Source organism: Sesamum indicum, linkage group LG10 (genome assembly GCF_000512975.1).
Source record: "Sesamum indicum cultivar Zhongzhi No. 13 linkage group LG10, S_indicum_v1.0, whole genome shotgun sequence".
NCBI classification, from domain to species: Eukaryota; Viridiplantae; Streptophyta; class Magnoliopsida; order Lamiales; family Pedaliaceae; genus Sesamum; species Sesamum indicum.
Genome location: NC_026154.1, coordinates 17170942 through 17188726, shown reverse-complemented (window position 1 = coordinate 17188726; position 17785 = coordinate 17170942). Strand labels below are relative to the sequence as shown.

At 34.7% G+C, this 17785-nt stretch overlaps 2 protein-coding genes across 2 annotated transcripts; one reads left to right on the top strand and one right to left on the bottom strand.

Annotated features, from left to right (window-relative positions):
• On the top strand, nucleotides 6286–9730 carry LOC105173038 (beta-galactosidase 13-like). The gene is made up of 9 exons (XM_011094683.1): nucleotides 6286–6381; nucleotides 6536–6648; nucleotides 6753–6819; nucleotides 6942–7034; nucleotides 7139–8037; nucleotides 8215–8542; nucleotides 8648–8752; nucleotides 8894–9414; nucleotides 9511–9730. Exons 1-9 carry the CDS (start codon nucleotides 6286–6288, stop codon nucleotides 9599–9601), a joined length of 2313 nt encoding a protein of 770 aa, XP_011092985.1. The 3' UTR covers nucleotides 9602–9730.
• Nucleotides 11398–15196, bottom strand: LOC105173037 (beta-galactosidase 13-like). The gene is made up of 9 exons (XM_011094682.2): nucleotides 14888–15196; nucleotides 14651–14746; nucleotides 14384–14496; nucleotides 14213–14279; nucleotides 13998–14090; nucleotides 12995–13893; nucleotides 12490–12817; nucleotides 12280–12384; nucleotides 11398–12138 (listed from the first exon to the last, which is right to left on the bottom strand). Exons 1-9 carry the CDS (start codon nucleotides 15056–15058, stop codon nucleotides 11527–11529), a joined length of 2484 nt encoding a protein of 827 aa, XP_011092984.1. The 5' UTR covers nucleotides 15059–15196; the 3' UTR covers nucleotides 11398–11526.

Genomic DNA, 17785 nt, shown 5'->3' with positions numbered 1-17785 from the left:
CATATATTAACATGCTAGGCGTCTCGTCATGTACCCCTTAGACCAGATAGCTGATGCTTATCAGTTGGGAGGACAATCCCCTGGAGGAACTCGGAATGGACTACATTTAACTACATGTGATCTTTGATAATCAAATGAAGGTGCCCAAAGAGGATATTAGCTAATATACATATGACCTCGAAGAGATGGTCCAATATCAAATGAAGGCACATCCGAAGAGGACATGATTTATTTGATCTCAAAGTGAATCTACACCAAGATCATTATAAAATCATAGACAGTAAACTATTCAAAATTTATATAGTCAGAGTTGTACAAGATCATCCGCGGCTACATGTTCCCAAAAATTAGGTATTTTTCTTCCTAACCCCAACATAATAATGTTCAAATTATGATTAGAGACTAAAAACATAGAGCTATGAATATGCACAGACTAATGAGTGAGAACATGAGGTGTTATATGCAGTCCTTAATGATAAAAAAGATGAGAGTGAGTTAATTTCACTCTTCATCGAATTCCGTCTTCTTAGACTTTTTTGTGGTCATCAAGAGCAACATCATCATGAGCAAGATGTCCGGCATAAAGAACCTTGATAAATTAGCCAAGTAAATGAACTCATCATCGGAAGGATGGGGCTTCAAGTATATATAGAGTTTGAAAAGCTACAATGATTAACTGTCTTGGCGGACGGTCAACATGGGAATTCAGTAAAGATGCGGCGATTAAAATGAAAGAGGAGGTAAAAAGATATATAATCCAACTATGGAGGATAGATAACAAGAAACAAATCTAACAGCTTCAATCTACTTATCTAATCAAGTTCTATTCTAAAATCAGTGGGAACAAGTAAATTAAGATGGATGCACATTGGACATAAAGCCGTGCTGTTATTCTTATTAGGTGGGTCAGCCGTGACATCTAAAATCGGGGTTTTTGGCTGCTGGTTGTTAGATATTCTAGTAGTTTGTCGGGTTTGCTTTTAAAATTTTGTATTGTTGGTTGTTACGCTATTTTTCCTTTGAGGTTATGTATATGAAGACATCTTGTGAGGGTAAATATAAACTTTTGGCAATATCGATTATGTCTTGTGATATTTATATATTATATTGATAAAATAAAATTTAATTTACGGGACGAAAAAAAATTACTTATAGAATGAGTAGTAATTAAGGAAAGGGTAAAATAGTGATAATTAAATATTTCACCCTAATTGTTGCTCCAAGGACTCATCTTCGACCTCATGGACTCCAAAATCACCCCCACAAGTGGGACTGGGGTTTAGAGAAGCCAAGCCCAACTTGGACAGTAGAAATTCAAATTGCTTCAAAGGGAGAGGTTTGGTAAACAAATCAGCAATATGTAAGGAACCCCGAACATAAATGGGAGCAATGAAACCTTCTTTATAAGCATTGCACACAATGTGACAATCCATCTCAATGTATTTCATTCGCTTATGAAACACCGGATTGCTCAACCTGTCGACCCAGCCCACCAACCCATGACCCGAACCAACCTAGTCCAATAAAACCCCTAAAATCAACAACTCTCTCTCTCCCCTCTTTCTTGGCCGAGACAACAACTTTCTCCTCTTTCTCTTGTTCTATGTTTTTCGATTTCATTTTCAATGGCTTTGGAAATGATTTCTACCGCCCAAATCTCCCTCATTCTTCTACAGTTCTTTAGTATAAATTAGCCTGCTTGAACTAAAGAAAATATGAGCCATCTACGAAGAAAATCGAGAGTGTCTGAGATGTGGGTCTTTGTGACTTAAGCCTTTGTGGCTGCGGTTCTTGGTGCAACCGGTGGTGGGTTGTCGGTTATGAGGCTGTGTGCTTTGTTCTCCCTAATCTTGCTCCCTGAGCCTCTTTGATTTTGTTTAGTTTTTTTTTTCTTTTTTTTTTTTATGTTTTCGTTTTATTTTTAATATTATTGTTGTTATAATGATTGTTGTTATAGTTGAATTTGGTAGTTAATTTTGAGCTCATCACTTTGGGGATAAAATCCCAACAATGGTATCAGAGCTTAGGCTTTGTCTCCGTTTTCGACGCTGGTAAGATCAATCCTATCTTTTTATTGGTGCGAAATATTTTCCTCTTTAACTGTTTTTCCCTGCTTTAAGCGATTTCTGTAATTAGTGTTTTTTTTGAAATTTTGTGACATTTTCTGAAAATATTTTCTTTTTCTGGAAAATCTGAATTTGTTGTATATGTTGAACGGTCATAGTTGAAGTTGTAAATGGAGCATAATTATATTTTTAATTCTTCTTAAGAAAACATTAATGGTGATTGCGAAATTTTCTTAATAAAGCAACAGAGAATGATTTTGTTTGAAAATGCTGCCAAAGATTGGTAAAGGCCTTCCATTCAAAGGCTCTGCATGTACAAGGCTGGTGTTTTGTGAAAAACATATGATCTTTGTTAGGGGCATTATTGCTATTATTTGTTACTTATACTGCTAAGTGCCTGAGATGATAGATATTGCTTTGTGATTGTTTAGTACAAAATATGTCGATAATATTACTATTTCCTGAAATTATCTCTGTTTTGTGCGAAATATTTTTGAAATTATTTTGCTTAGTGCAAAATATATGTTGAGTGCAATATTACTGTTGTTTTCAAATTCTTTGAGGAACTAGTTAACTATTGCATGGTGAGGAGTTCTGTTGATGATATTGTTATAATTTTGCTTGGTGCAAGATATTTTGCAAATATATTCTGATTAGTGCATCTGTTAAATTATTGTTATTATATTGTTACAATTTTATTATTAAAATTGAGGCTTAATTCCCCGCTAATCCCTCACCTGGCCGGATCCTTGAGGCCGCGGGTATCTGGTCGAGATTAGGCCTGGGAATCCTTGGTTTTCTCTCTTCGTGAATGCTATGTGCAATTTTGACGTTAAGTGCATTATTATTGAAGATTTTTTTTTCTTGGCTCTGTGCAAACCATCGCTATGTGCATTTTTGCTATGTGTAATATTAATGCTTAGTGCATTAAGGATGTTCCTTTATGGATGTTGTGTTCAAGTTTATACTTAGTGTATAATAAGTGCTCTTTAGTGGTTTTGAGCCTTTGTGGCTGTATGTCTTTGTGACCTACCCTTGGTGGCTGAAGGTCTTTGTAATTGAACCTGTGTGGTTGTATGTATTTGTGATTTATGTCTAAGTGGCTAGTTGAGTCTTTGTGTGCTTTGGTGGCGTGAATTAGCCTAAGTGACTGTTTGATTTAGCCTTGGTGGCTACGGGTTTATAGCGTCGCTATCTGTTTGGTGCAAAAAATAACTTAGTGTTATTTGCTATGTGCATATGTAACATGTGCTTAGTGCTAATTGCTGTGTGTTATATTGTCCTTAGTGCTTGCGATATTATCTTTCTAACCTTGGTGCTAACATCTTTCTTTTCCAGGTATAAATGGCAATAATGATTGCTAGATCAGTTATTGGACTAGGTTCCCTTTTGGGTCCTGGTCCAAGGGGGAATTTATTGGATTTTGGCTTAGGACCATTTTTATTTGGTAGGCCTTGAAACCCAACCCACCACCTGATGGCCCAACTCGTCGACCCAGCCCACCAACTCATGACCCGACCTGACTCGACCCAATAAAACGCCTAAAACTAGCAACTCTGTCTCTCCCCTCTTTCTTGGCCGAGACAACAACTTTCTCCTCTTTCTCTTGTTCTCTATTTTTTCTTCTTCATTTTTAATGACTTTGGAAATGATTTCAACCGCCCAAATCTCCCTCATTCTTCTATATTTCTTCAGTATAAATTAGTCCCCTTGAACTGAAGAAATTATGAGCCATCTACGAAGAAAATTGAGAGTGTTTGAGATTTGGGTCTTTGTGATTTAAACCTTTGTGGTTGCGGTTCTTGGTGCAATCGGTGGTGGGATTTCGGCTACGAGGCTGTGTGCTTCGTTCTCCTTGAGCCTCTATTTTGTTCCGATCCTTTTATGTTTTCGCTTTATTTTTAATATTACTATTGTTATAACTCTGATTGTTGTTATAATTGAATTTGATAATTAATTTTAGCTCATCACTTTGGGGATAAAGTCCCAACAGTGTGTGTGTGCTATATTTTTTTTTATTTTTTAAATTCAATTTACGCAGTTTGATGGCTATTTGAAAAATTAATGCATGATGCAAGTGTTATAGATTGTGTAGTCAAAGTGTTAGCTCGGCGTAATTGTCATTATTTAGGTCAATGGAGCAAATAGTAGGGCATTATATATATATATATATATATATATATATATATTGTATGATCTCTGCACCAACCGGTTTAATTTATGGTGTACATCCTCGCAATATTAAAAGTCGATAGCAAACTCCAATGAAGTAGAACCATCGAAGTGCATATATATACATATACATAATATATCAGGTCAAGTACATTAACATATCTTGAAATTTGATATAATTATAAATACATACTTGTTAGATAAAAAATGACATTTACCCTCCTTGAGATTTGTTCTCTCTTACATTTAACTCCACTGGTAGGGTTCTGATGAATTGATCACATGTTATTTTTAAAATACCCTTGATAAAAAGTTTAACTATAATTTGAACAACTTTTGTTGTTTGTTGTATTATTATTGTTTTGGGCAAGTGGTTGTGTTGGCATGATTTAACAAAGATTTAAATGTATGATTTTGACGGTAAATTAAATCCACAGCTATAATTATGGATCCCAACCATAACTATGACTGTTGTTACTATATATTATTATTAATGTCTATCAATTATGCACACAGTTCATTTGTACATTACTGTTAGTGTATGTTCGATTAATTAGTTTAAAGTGTAATTTTGCTTATATAATGCCAAGGGGTGTTATTTTCAGGTTTCAATTGTTCTAAAGGCAGTTTGTTGTCAACCAAGCGTTGCTCGATTCATAAGATTGAGGCCTTACAACTAAAAGTTGTTAAAATTAGCGTCAAATTAATTAGCAAGAAAATTTTCGTTGTTAATCTACATGATTTAATATATATTTTAAATAATTAGTTTCTAAATTCATTAGCAAATGTAGATTAATAATGAGAATTTTACTTGTTAATAAGCTCGATGCTGACTTGTTTTCTTTCTTTCTTTTCTGTAGCTATATATTAAGCCATTTTCTTGTAGTGGTTCAAGTTCTACGAATGTGGACGTACGTCTATTTTTATAATAGTTTGTTGTTTCTTTTTGTTTCTTTTGAATGGATTCATTAATTTGAATTATTAACTTATTATAATTTTTAAACTTTGTTTCAATATTAGGTCAATTACGTATATTATTTCCCGATTTAGAGATTAATTGCGACAATGAATGGTTCTTACCATAATTATTATAGTAAATACATTTATTTGAAAATAATGTTAGAAATTAACGCAGAATAGACTCACTAGTATTATTGAGTTAGATTTAATTATTGCAAAAATGGGTAAGATAGTGGTTGATTAATAGCCTTTTCTTCTTGCATTATCAGCGATAATTATACAATTACATCAACATCTCAATAAATTGAACAACACATCAATTTAATCAATATATAAATATAATTAAGAATAATAAATAAATTTCAAACACTCACAAAAAATGAGATAAATACCAAAACTAAGAATATATAACATATTTCAAACACTCACATAAAATGAGACAAACACTCATGCGTTCGTTGAGACTCGAACTTATTGGCAAGACCTCAACCTTACTACTAAGCGAAAATATTATGAAAAAAAAGAGTTATCTTGAATAAGATAATCTATGTGGTACGTACAAAGATGACAATGTGATTATTCTATACAAAAAGATTAAAAAACTACAAAAAAGGAAAAAAAAATCAATATTTCTTTTTCTTATCTCTAATGGCTATATATAATTCTAGAATGTTATTTTACTGTGTATGTGCTTTAGATTTATACCTCTATAAATTTCAAGATATTACGACATCTTATATCAAGGCACGCGGGAATTATATTTCTGAAAGAAATACAAATAAAAGATGTGTAATAATTCAGAATTTAAAATACAAACATAAGTAGATGATAAATAGTTTAAATTTGATACTTCAACAATTGTTAATAAAATAAATATATTAAATATAAAAATATATTGAAAATAAGTTTCTAATTAATTTATCTCAAAGAAATTTTTGGTAAACACAAATAATCATAACTTATCTAATAAGAAAAATCTTACTAATCTTTTGAATAAAGATAAGCTATTATACACTTATCTATATATATATATATATATATATGTATGGATTGAAGAATTAATAATTGTGATTGTTTATGTTTGTAGATGTGGCCTGATATCATCAGAAAGGCTAAAGAAGGTGGATTGAATATTATCCAGACTTATGTGTTCTGGAATCTTCATGAGCCTAATCAGGGCGAGGTAAAATTAATATTAAAATATTAATATATTATATCATACACAAGCATCCATTTAAACTTAATTAATTTGCAAGATATTTTTCTTTCTTTTTTATTTTTTAAAAAATAAAAATAAAAAAATTATTTATTTATTAACTTTTTTTGGGGTTCATCAGTGGAATTTTGAAGGCAATCGTGACTTGGTGAAATTCATAAAATGTATCTGGGAGCAAGGCTTGTGGGTGACCCTCAGGATTGGACCATACATTGAAGCTGAATGGAATATGGGGTACGTAAAAACATATATATATATATAATCTCTCTTTCAGGTTTTGTAATTAATTTTATTTTATTTTTCCATCTACGTACTATAAATATATATATATGTTGCAGAGGATTTCCATACTGGCTAAGAGAGGTTCCCGACATCATATTCCGTTCCGATAATGAAGCTTTCAAGGTATACATACATATAATTAATAAGAATATTAAAGAATTTATAATTAATTATACTATAAAATAAATGGTATTAGATGTAATAAGTACTAATTCTATCTTGATGATAATGTGGCATGCATGCAGTACCACATGCAAAAGTACGCAGAGAAGGTGATTAACATGATGAAAAAAGAGAAACTGTTTGCTGATCAAGGAGGACCCATCGTCATGATGCAGGCAAGTACCCATCGGCCATCTTATGAAATATTAATTTTTTTTAATATAATAAAAATATGGAGTAGTATATATGAATGAATTGTGATTCTTATTATTAATTACAGATTGAAAATGAGTACAACAATGTACAATTAGCATACAGAGAAAGAGGTATAAGTTATGTGAAATGGGCAGCAAACATGGCTCTAAGTTTATACAACGGGGTCCCTTGGATCATGTGCAAACAAAAGGATGCCCCTCCCACAGTGATCAGTACATGCAATGGAAGGCAGTGTGCAGACACATTCGCTGGTCCAAATGGCCCTGACAAGCCTTCTCTCTGGACTGAGAACTGGACCGCACAGTACAGAGTATTCGGCGACACCCCCTCTCAGCGCGCTGCTGAAGATATATCCTTTGCGGTTGCTCGGTTCTTTACAAGAAATGGCACACTCAACAACTACTACATGTACTACGGTGGAAGTAACTTTGGGAGAACCAGTTCCTCCTCCTTTGTCACTACTCGTTACTACGACGAAGCTCCTCTTGATGAATATGGTTTGAGGAGGGAGCCCAAGTTCGGTCACTTGAGGGATTTGCACAGGGCTTTGAAATTGAGCAAAAAGCCTTTGCTTCGAGGCACTCCAAAGGTGGAACGCATCAGCCAAGACCTTGAGATCACTACTTATGAGAAACCCTCTGAAAATCTTTGTGTTGCCTTCTTGACCAACAACGACACGAGAGAAGCTAAAACTATTCATTTCAGAGGCAAGGATTACTACTTACCTTCCAAGTCCGTCAGCATTCTCCCTGATTGCAAGACCGTCGTCTACAACACAGCTGCAATTGTAGCACAACACAGTTCTAGGAACTTTGTTGTGCCCCAACAGGCAAAGTTTTCCAAATGGGAGATGTTCAAAGAAACTATTCCAACCATTAATGACTTGAAAGATAGGACTCCCGCGCCCAAGGAACTTTACAGTTTTACTAAGGATGTCTCTGACTATGCTTGGTACAGCACAAGGTATGTACAAGTGTTCCTCCATGCAATTACAACAGGATTAATTATATTGATAAATCAAGAATATTAAATTTTATATATATAAATGTTTCCCCAATTTCTTTAGATTACCTACTCGTGTAATTTAGATTCTTCTTAATTAATTAGACATAATAATTATATATACCATATACTTTGCAGCATCAAGATAGATGCTCGTGATTTGCCAATGAGGCCCGATGTTCGTCCAGGCCTTCACATTGCTAGTCTTGGCCATGCTTTGCTTGCATTCGTCAATGGCGAATACATAGGATTCGAGCACGGTAGCAACGTCGAGAAGAGCCACATTTTCAGAAAGCCAGTGAATTTAACGGCTGGAGACAACGACATCACATTGTTGGCCATGACTGTCGGCTTCCCCAATAGTGGTGCCTACATGGAGAAGAGATTTGCTGGTCCCCGAGCTGTCACTCTTGAGGGTTTGATGTCTGGAACTCTTGACATTACCAACAATAATTGGGGTCAACAGGTAAATTAAAATTAACTAATAATATTTCACACACACATATCGTAATTAATTTTTGAATTATTAATTAATAATGCATGCATGAAAAATAAAAAAAATGACGTTCAGGTCGGCGTCAACGGCGAGAAGGTTCCAGTTTACACAGAAGAAGGAGCAAAGACAGTTAAATGGGTTCCCTTCGCTGGAACCCCTTCACCTGTTACTTGGTACAAGGTAATTTGATTAACAATAAGTAATACACTCCAAAATATTATTTAAAACTAATTATGAATGTGATTAGCTACCTTATTATTGAATTTCATCAAACCTCACATGCTCATGTGTCCTTATATATATGTAATGTTATTCGCACAGACATACTTCGACGCCCCAGAAGGCAACAACCCTGTGGCCTTAAGAATGATGAGCATGGCGAAGGGTATGGTGTGGGTTAACGGCCAGAGCATCGGTCGTTACTGGGTATCGTACAATTCACCGCTCGGCAGGCCGACTCAGGAAGAGTATCACATCCCTCGCGCCTTCTTGAAGCCTAAGAGCAATCTGCTTGTGGTGTTCGAGGAGACAGGCGGCAACCCTGAGAAGATCGATATCTTAGTAGTGAACAGGGACACCATCTGCAGCGTTATAACGGAGTACCACCCGCCATCAGTTAACTCCTGGGAGAGGAAGGGCAATGAGCTCCGTGCTCTTGTCAACCCGGTGAGGGAAGCTGAGCTCACATGCCCCGACAATAAGGTGATCAAGAAGGTGGAGTTTGTGGGTTTCGGTGAGGTGGATGGAGCTTGCGGAGCCTTCAAGCCTGGGAAATGCAACTCTAACTCTAAGGCTATCAAACTTGTTGAATCCTTGTGCTTGGGGAAGAATGAGTGCAAGGTGCGAGAGAAGAGAGAAAGACTTGTTGATGTTGGGAAAGACGCTTGCCCCGATGTCTCCAAGACACTGGCTATTCAAATCGCATGTAGTTATGTTAGGCCATTTGAGAGAGAAAGACTTGTTGATGTTGGGAAAGACGCTTGCCCCGATGTCTCCAAGACACTGGCTATTCAAATCGCATGTAGTTGAACTATGTTAGGCTTTTGATGTTTTATCAACCTCTATCCACCTTTTCTTTTTTCTTTTTTATAAATCAACATGTATGCAGTATTAAGTGGGTAGATATTCAAGTATAAATCTGACTTCATTTCTTTTATCTGTCGTTTTCTTTTCATTTTTGTTTCCCTTTATGTTTTATTAATTAATTCCTAGCTAGTTAAATAATTATAATAAAAACAATATAATTGCAGGCAAGTATATATGTATATATGAGGTCTCATGTCGGGACACACCACATGAAATTTTTTAAGGTGTTTGTGTGAGTACCTATAAGGCCACAAAAAGTAAGAAGTAAGTGAATAAGGTCACATTTAAGTTCAAAATCAATATCAAAAGTAGGGTATTCAATGCAAACATGTCGTTAATTCAAGTCAGGAGAAGTCATCTCTTTAATCGTTCATTCTGGGTTATTTTTTGTTCGAACAAGGGAGAGGCCTCGCTCTTGTGTTGCTTGGTTTTTCTTCAGAGTTTTCGTGCGGTCTTCTCGATCTCGGGATCAAATTCAAGTTCACCTGTACGAGAAGATCGTGGCATTAAGAACTAAGTATACAAGTGACAAAAAGAAATTAATTTAAAGACACCAATTCCCGGCAATAATGCCAAAATTTGAGGGTGTCGAATCCGCTAAAACTATTTTTCTACTAGAATTTACAAAAGTAGTGTGTAGGGTCGAATCCACATATTGATTTCAAATTAATTCCTTCTAAGAATAGAAGTAAAAAAGGTGGAAAATTTGATTTAAAATTAACTAGAATATAAGAGTATTTAAAAGATGAGTAAATATGAGAAACATTTTAGTTAAAAACATGATCATATTCAATTCCACGGTTGATAATAAATGCAAAGATAACAATCATTCATAAAGAATAAATTGGTTATGGTCATTAGTACGACCTTACAACATCACATTTTCTTATCTTGTCGACAGTCAAGGAACGTCTGTTGACTAAACTCCTATCAGTAAACAATCTTGGGAACGAACTCAAGATTTAATTTACCAACAACATTAAGAACTAGAAAGATTCGATTCTAACCAATAAATTTGTATGATAATTTATTTAAGTTAGATTGTGCATTCCCACAATATAATAAAAAACTACGACATAATCAACATGTTGTGTTACCACTAGTTATTGAACTAAACAAATAATTATGAATCTGCAAGTTCAATTGGCTAGGCAAATATTCTTGACAATGAGTAACAATAACTATTACTTGGTGCTCTATCTTAGTAACAATACCAATTTATCTTTTATGAATGATTGTTATCTTTGCATTTATTATCAACCGTGGAATTGAATATGATCATGTCTTTAACTAAAATGTTTCTCATATTTACTCATCTTTTAAATACTCTTATATTCTAGTTAATTTTAAAATCAAATTTCCCCCCTTTTTACTTCTATTCTTAGAAAGAATTAATTTAAAACCAATATGTGGATTCGACCCTACTCACTACTTTTGTAAATTCTAGTAGAAAATTAGTTTTAGCGGATTCGACACCCTCAAATTTTGGCATTGTTGCCGGGAATTGGTGTCTTTAAATTAATTTCTTTTTGTCACTTGTATACTTAGTTCTTAATTGTCACGATCTTGGGAATTATTATAATTATTTAACTAGCTAGGAATTAATTAATAAAACATAAAGGGAAACAAAAATGAAAAGAAAACAATTGTCACGATCTTGGGAATTATTATAATTATTTAACTAGCTAGGAATTAATTAATAAAACATAAAGGGAAACAAAAATGAAAAGAAAACGATAGATAAAAGAAATGAAGTCAGATTTATACTTGAATATCTACCCACTTAATACTGCATACATGTTGATTTATAAAAAAGAAAAAAGAAAAGGTGGATAGAGGTTGATAAAACATCAAAAGCCTAACATAGTTCAACTACATGCGACTTGAATAGCCAGTGTCTTGGAGACATCGGGGCAAGCGTCTTTCCCAACATCAACAAGTCTTTCTCTCTCAAATGGCACCTTGCACTCATTCTTCCCCAAGCACAAGGATTCAACAAGTTTGATAGCCTTAGAGTTAGAGTTGCATTTCCCAGGCTTGAAGGCTCCGCAAGCTCCATCCACCTCACCGAAACCCACAAACTCCACCTTCTTGATCACCTTATTGTCGGGGCATGTGAGCTCAGCTTCCCTCACCGGGTTGACAAGAGCACGGAGCTCATTGCCCTTCCTCTCCCAGGAGTTAACTGATGGCGGGTGGTACTCCGTTATAACGCTGCAGATGGTGTCCCTGTTCACTACTAAGATATCGATCTTCTCAGGGTTGCCGCCTGTCTCCTCGAACACCACAAGCAGATTGCTCTTAGGCTTCAAGAAGGCGCGAGGGATGTGATACTCTTCCTGAGTCGGCCTGCCGAGCGGTGAATTGTACGATACCCAGTAACGACCGATGCTCTGGCCGTTAACCCACACCATACCCTTCGCCATGCTCATCATTCTTAAGGCCACAGGGTTGTTGCCTTCTGGGGCGTCGAAGTATGTCTGTGCGAATAACATTACATATATATAAGGACACATGAGCATGTGAGGTTTGATGAAATTCAATAATAAGGTAGCTAATCACATTCATAATTAGTTTTAAATAATATTTTGGAGTGTATTACTTATTGTTAATCAAATTACCTTGTACCAAGTAACAGGTGAAGGGGTTCCAGCGAAGGGAACCCATTTAACTGTCTTTGCTCCTTCTTCTGTGTAAACTGGAACCTTCTCGCCGTTGACGCCGACCTGAACGTCATTTTTTTTATTTTTCATGCATGCATTATTAATTAATAATTCAAAAATTAATTACGATATGTGTGTGTGAAATATTATTAGTTAATTTTAATTTACCTGTTGACCCCAATTATTGTTGGTAATGTCAAGAGTTCCAGACATCAAACCCTCAAGAGTGACAGCTCGGGGACCAGCAAATCTCTTCTCCATGTAGGCACCACTATTGGGGAAGCCGACAGTCATGGCCAACAATGTGATGTCGTTGTCTCCAGCCGTTAAATTCACTGGCTTTCTGAAAATGTGGCTCTTCTCGACGTTGCTACCGTGCTCGAATCCTATGTATTCGCCATTGACGAATGCAAGCAAAGCATGGCCAAGACTAGCAATGTGAAGGCCTGGACGAACATCGGGCCTCATTGGCAAATCACGAGCATCTATCTTGATGCTGCAAAGTATATGGTATATATAATTATTATGTCTAATTAATTAAGAAGAATCTAAATTACACGAGTAGGTAATCTAAAGAAATTGGGGAAACATTTATATATATAAAATTTAATATTCTTGATTTATCAATATAATTAATCCTGTTGTAATTGCATGGAGGAACACTTGTACATACCTTGTGCTGTACCAAGCATAGTCAGAGACATCCTTAGTAAAACTGTAAAGTTCCTTGGGCGCGGGAGTCCTATCTTTCAAGTCATTAATGGTTGGAATAGTTTCTTTGAACATCTCCCATTTGGAAAACTTTGCCTGTTGGGGCACAACAAAGTTCCTAGAACTGTGTTGTGCTACAATTGCAGCTGTGTTGTAGACGACGGTCTTGCAATCAGGGAGAATGCTGACGGACTTGGAAGGTAAGTAGTAATCCTTGCCTCTGAAATGAATAGTTTTAGCTTCTCTCGTGTCGTTGTTGGTCAAGAAGGCAACACAAAGATTTTCAGAGGGTTTCTCATAAGTAGTGATCTCAAGGTCTTGGCTGATGCGTTCCACCTTTGGAGTGCCTCGAAGCAAAGGCTTTTTGCTCAATTTCAAAGCCCTGTGCAAATCCCTCAAGTGACCGAACTTGGGCTCCCTCCTCAAACCATATTCATCAAGAGGAGCTTCGTCGTAGTAACGAGTAGTGACAAAGGAGGAGGAACTGGTTCTCCCAAAGTTACTTCCACCGTAGTACATGTAGTAGTTGTTGAGTGTGCCATTTCTTGTAAAGAACCGAGCAACCGCAAAGGATATATCTTCAGCAGCGCGCTGAGAGGGGGTGTCGCCGAATACTCTGTACTGTGCGGTCCAGTTCTCAGTCCAGAGAGAAGGCTTGTCAGGGCCATTTGGACCAGCGAATGTGTCTGCACACTGCCTTCCATTGCATGTACTGATCACTGTGGGAGGGGCATCCTTTTGTTTGCACATGATCCAAGGGACCCCGTTGTATAAACTTAGAGCCATGTTTGCTGCCCATTTCACATAACTTATACCTCTTTCTCTGTATGCTAATTGTACATTGTTGTACTCATTTTCAATCTGTAATTAATAATAAGAATCACAATTCATTCATATATACTACTCCATATTTTTATTATATTAAAAAAAATTAATATTTCATAAGATGGCCGATGGGTACTTGCCTGCATCATGACGATGGGTCCTCCTTGATCAGCAAACAGTTTCTCTTTTTTCATCATGTTAATCACCTTCTCTGCGTACTTTTGCATGTGGTACTGCATGCATGCCACATTATCATCAAGATAGAATTAGTACTTATTACATCTAATACCATTTATTTTATAGTATAATTAATTATAAATTCTTTAATATTCTTATTAATTATATGTATGTATACCTTGAAAGCTTCATTATCGGAACGGAATATGATGTCGGGAACCTCTCTTAGCCAGTATGGAAATCCTCTGCAACATATATATATATTTATAGTACGTAGATGGAAAAATAAAATAAAATTAATTACAAAACCTGAAAGAGAGATTATATATATATATATGTTTTTACGTACCCCATATTCCATTCAGCTTCAATGTATGGTCCAATCCTGAGGGTCACCCACAAGCCTTGCTCCCAGATACATTTTATGAATTTCACCAAGTCACGATTGCCTTCAAAATTCCACTGATGAACCCCAAAAAAAGTTAATAAATAAATAATTTTTTTATTTTTATTTTTTAAAAAATAAAAAAGAAAGAAAAATATCTTGCAAATTAATTAAGTTTAAATGGATGCTTGTGTATGATATAATATATTAATATTTTAATATTAATTTTACCTCGCCCTGATTAGGCTCATGAAGATTCCAGAACACATAAGTCTGGATAATATTCAATCCACCTTCTTTAGCCTTTCTGATGATATCAGGCCACATCTACAAACATAAACAATCACAATTATTAATTCTTCAATCCATACATATATATATATATATATATATATATATGATATATTTATTGTTCCCTAAATCATAGTAATTGAAAAGACAAATCAAAACTAGCTCATATATACGTACATCAGGTGTGCTTCGTGGATAATGAATAGAGCCAGAGAAGAGCAATTCTCTTGATCCATTAATGATCAAGGAACGACTATCGTATGTGACCACCGGACTACTACTCCCATAAGCATTCGCCACGAGCAACGACAAGAGAGCTATTAAGAGTATTCCGCCGGTAGTCGCCATGTTTGGCCTTTGTGCGAACCCTTAATTATGGTGTTTGTGTGTGTGTGTTTTTCTTTTTGCATGCAATAGGAGTGGGGAGACGATGTTATTGCGGTACCTCTTTCCTCTCTCACTAGGAGGGTGATCGAGGTGCCGCAATCTGCAATTGTTGATTGTTGCCATGGCAAGTGTGGTATTTATATAGGGGATTTCAATGCCCATCCTAATTAATATATGGCCCTCACTGTTTCTCGGATTATGACTCTTCTTCTCTTCTATTTTGGTGCGCTTTTTTCAGAATTTTTGTTATATTATGCATGTGGTCACGTATTTTTTTTGGTTATTTCACGTGTTGCTGCATATATCATGATTAATCGCAATTAAGGGTTAGTATTGTAAAATTATATATATTTCTTGTCGGTCCAAAATATATATCATGATTAATCGCAATTAAGGGTCAGTACTGTAAAATCATATATATTTCTTGTGGGTCCAGAACATATATCATGATTAATCGCAATTAAGGGTTATTATAAAATTATATATATTTCTTGTGGGTCCAGAATTTCAAGTTCCTTCAACTCATGATGCATTACTCCATATGTCCACCACTAGTATGGGCTGACTCGGATATGTTTATATCACTTCACAATCCTATTTCATGTTGCATCCATCTTTATTTGTATTCCTTGGTTTTGACATAATTACAAATACATCTCTGTTATATCAAAAATTACATTTACATTTCTTGAGGTTTGTTCCGTCTTACATTTAACTCTATCGGTAGGGTTTTGGTGAGTGTATCACATGTTATTTTCAAAATTCCCATGATAAAAAATTTGACCAACTTTTCAGATAAAAATGCCCTTGGACCAAATTGTAATGTTTTAAAATATTAGGGGGTTTTGATCTCACATACTTTATACTTAAATGTAATATTTTATTTTTTTAGCTAAACTAGCGGTTTGTATCCATTATATATTGCGGGGAATATCTTATATATTAGGGTGAATTACATTCACGCCCCTCGAGGTTTAGTATAATTATAAATACATCCTTGTTAGATAGGAAATTACATTTTCCCTCCTAATGAAGTTTTGTTTAGGGAATTTTTAGTCTTCTCAAAATTATTTTTTTCTTTTTGGTTTTTTGTCAGATAAATGAAAGGTGCTTTATATTTTCACACCTTTTTTGCGAGCATTGTAATGTTTTACAAACCTCAAGGAGGATAATGTAATTTCTTATCTAACAAGGTTGTATTTGTAATTATACTAGACCTCAGAGGGTGTGGATATATTCACCCTAACATATAAGATCATTTTCGTAATATTTAATGGACAAAAATGGCTAGTTTACAAAAAATAATAAAATATTATATTTAGGTACAAAGTATGTGAGATTATAATATTTAACCCCCTTAATATTTTAAAATATTACAATTTGGTCCAAAGGGCATTTTCATCTAAAAAGTTGTTCAAATTATAGTTAAACTTTTTATCAAGGGTATTTTAAAAATAACATGTGATCAATTCATCAGAACCCTACCAGTGGAGTTAAATGTAAGAGAGAACAAATCTCAAGGAGGGTAAATGTCATTTTTTATCTAACAAGTATGTATTTATAATTATATCAAATTTCAAGATATGTAACGTATTTGACCTGATATATTATGTATATGTGTATATATGCACTTCGATGGTTCTACTTCATTGGAGTTTGCTATCGACTTTTAATATTGCGAGGATGTACACCACAAATTAAGCCGGTTGGTGCAGAGATCATACAATATATATATATAAATAATGCCCTACTATTTGCTCCATTGACCTAAATAATGACAATTACGCGGAGCTAACACTTTGACTACACGATCTATAACACTTGCATCATGCATTAATTTTTCAAATAGCCATCAAACTGTGTAATTCGAACTTAAAAAAAAAAAATAAAGAAAGAAATATAGCACACACACACACGTAACCAAAGAGAAAATTATTGGCAAGAATTAGGTTAGGTTGATTATCATGAAACCCACTTTCAAATTTATGTCTCCCCAGCCACAACAACTCATTGACCAAGAAACGTTGACATTTGGTCTTGTCCATATGACGTCATTAAATTCAAAATTTTAAACTAATATGATGTGATGTGCATTAATTTATTATAGAATTAATCTTTTTACTGACTAATTCGAATTCAAATACCAGCATTTTGTTGGTATCAAAAACAACTTCGTATATCATTTTCATACATATTGAAGAATGCAATACAAAAAAAGACACACTTTCAATAATTTTGTTATCTTTTCTCTGGCTATAGTATTATCAGCGAGAAGGAGGCAGGAATTAGAGAATATATATATATATGTGTGTGTGTGTGTGCGGGTAATAACATAAATAAAAATAAAAATTGTACATTTTTATCATTTGGGACTTATACTTTTTCACTCAATTTCGAATAGAAACAAAGTTGGACTATGGAGGGATTTCATATATATTTAGTTCTACTTCAATTCCATCTCTTCCTTTTAACCAAACATCAAACTATCTCTTATAAATTCATTTTTCACCCCAATCAAATAAACCTTCAATCTTTTAAACATAAGTAAATTAACACACTTATGATGTAATTACCGTAGTGAACAAATTTGAGCATGTAGTTAAATATGAAAAGCACATTCAATTCTCTAATTGTTTTTAAGGCGACACACTTAGTTGTAAGTTGATTGTAGACTGAAAATTGTAGCTA

What these genes read in the sequence shown, in the direction of transcription:
- LOC105173037 (XM_011094682.2), bottom strand. Translation starts at nt 15,058, where the DNA reads ATGGCGACTACCGGCGGAATACTCTTAATAGCTCTCTTGTCGTTGCTC. An exon ending in ATGAGCCTAATCAGGGCGAG is followed by an intron (nt 14,497 to 14,650) that starts GTAAAATTAATA and finishes GGGGTTCATCAG; the next exon opens with TGGAATTTTGAAGGCAATCG. An exon ending in CACCTGTTACTTGGTACAAG is followed by an intron (nt 12,139 to 12,279) that starts GTAATTTGATTA and finishes TTATTCGCACAG; the next exon opens with ACATACTTCGACGCCCCAGA.
- LOC105173038 (XM_011094683.1), top strand. Translation starts at nt 6,286, where the DNA reads ATGTGGCCTGATATCATCAGAAAGGCTAAAGAAGGTGGATTGAATATT. An exon ending in GAAGCTGAATGGAATATGGG is followed by an intron (nt 6,649 to 6,752) that starts GTACGTAAAAAC and finishes TATATGTTGCAG; the next exon opens with AGGATTTCCATACTGGCTAA. An exon ending in ACAATAATTGGGGTCAACAG is followed by an intron (nt 8,543 to 8,647) that starts GTAAATTAAAAT and finishes AATGACGTTCAG; the next exon opens with GTCGGCGTCAACGGCGAGAA.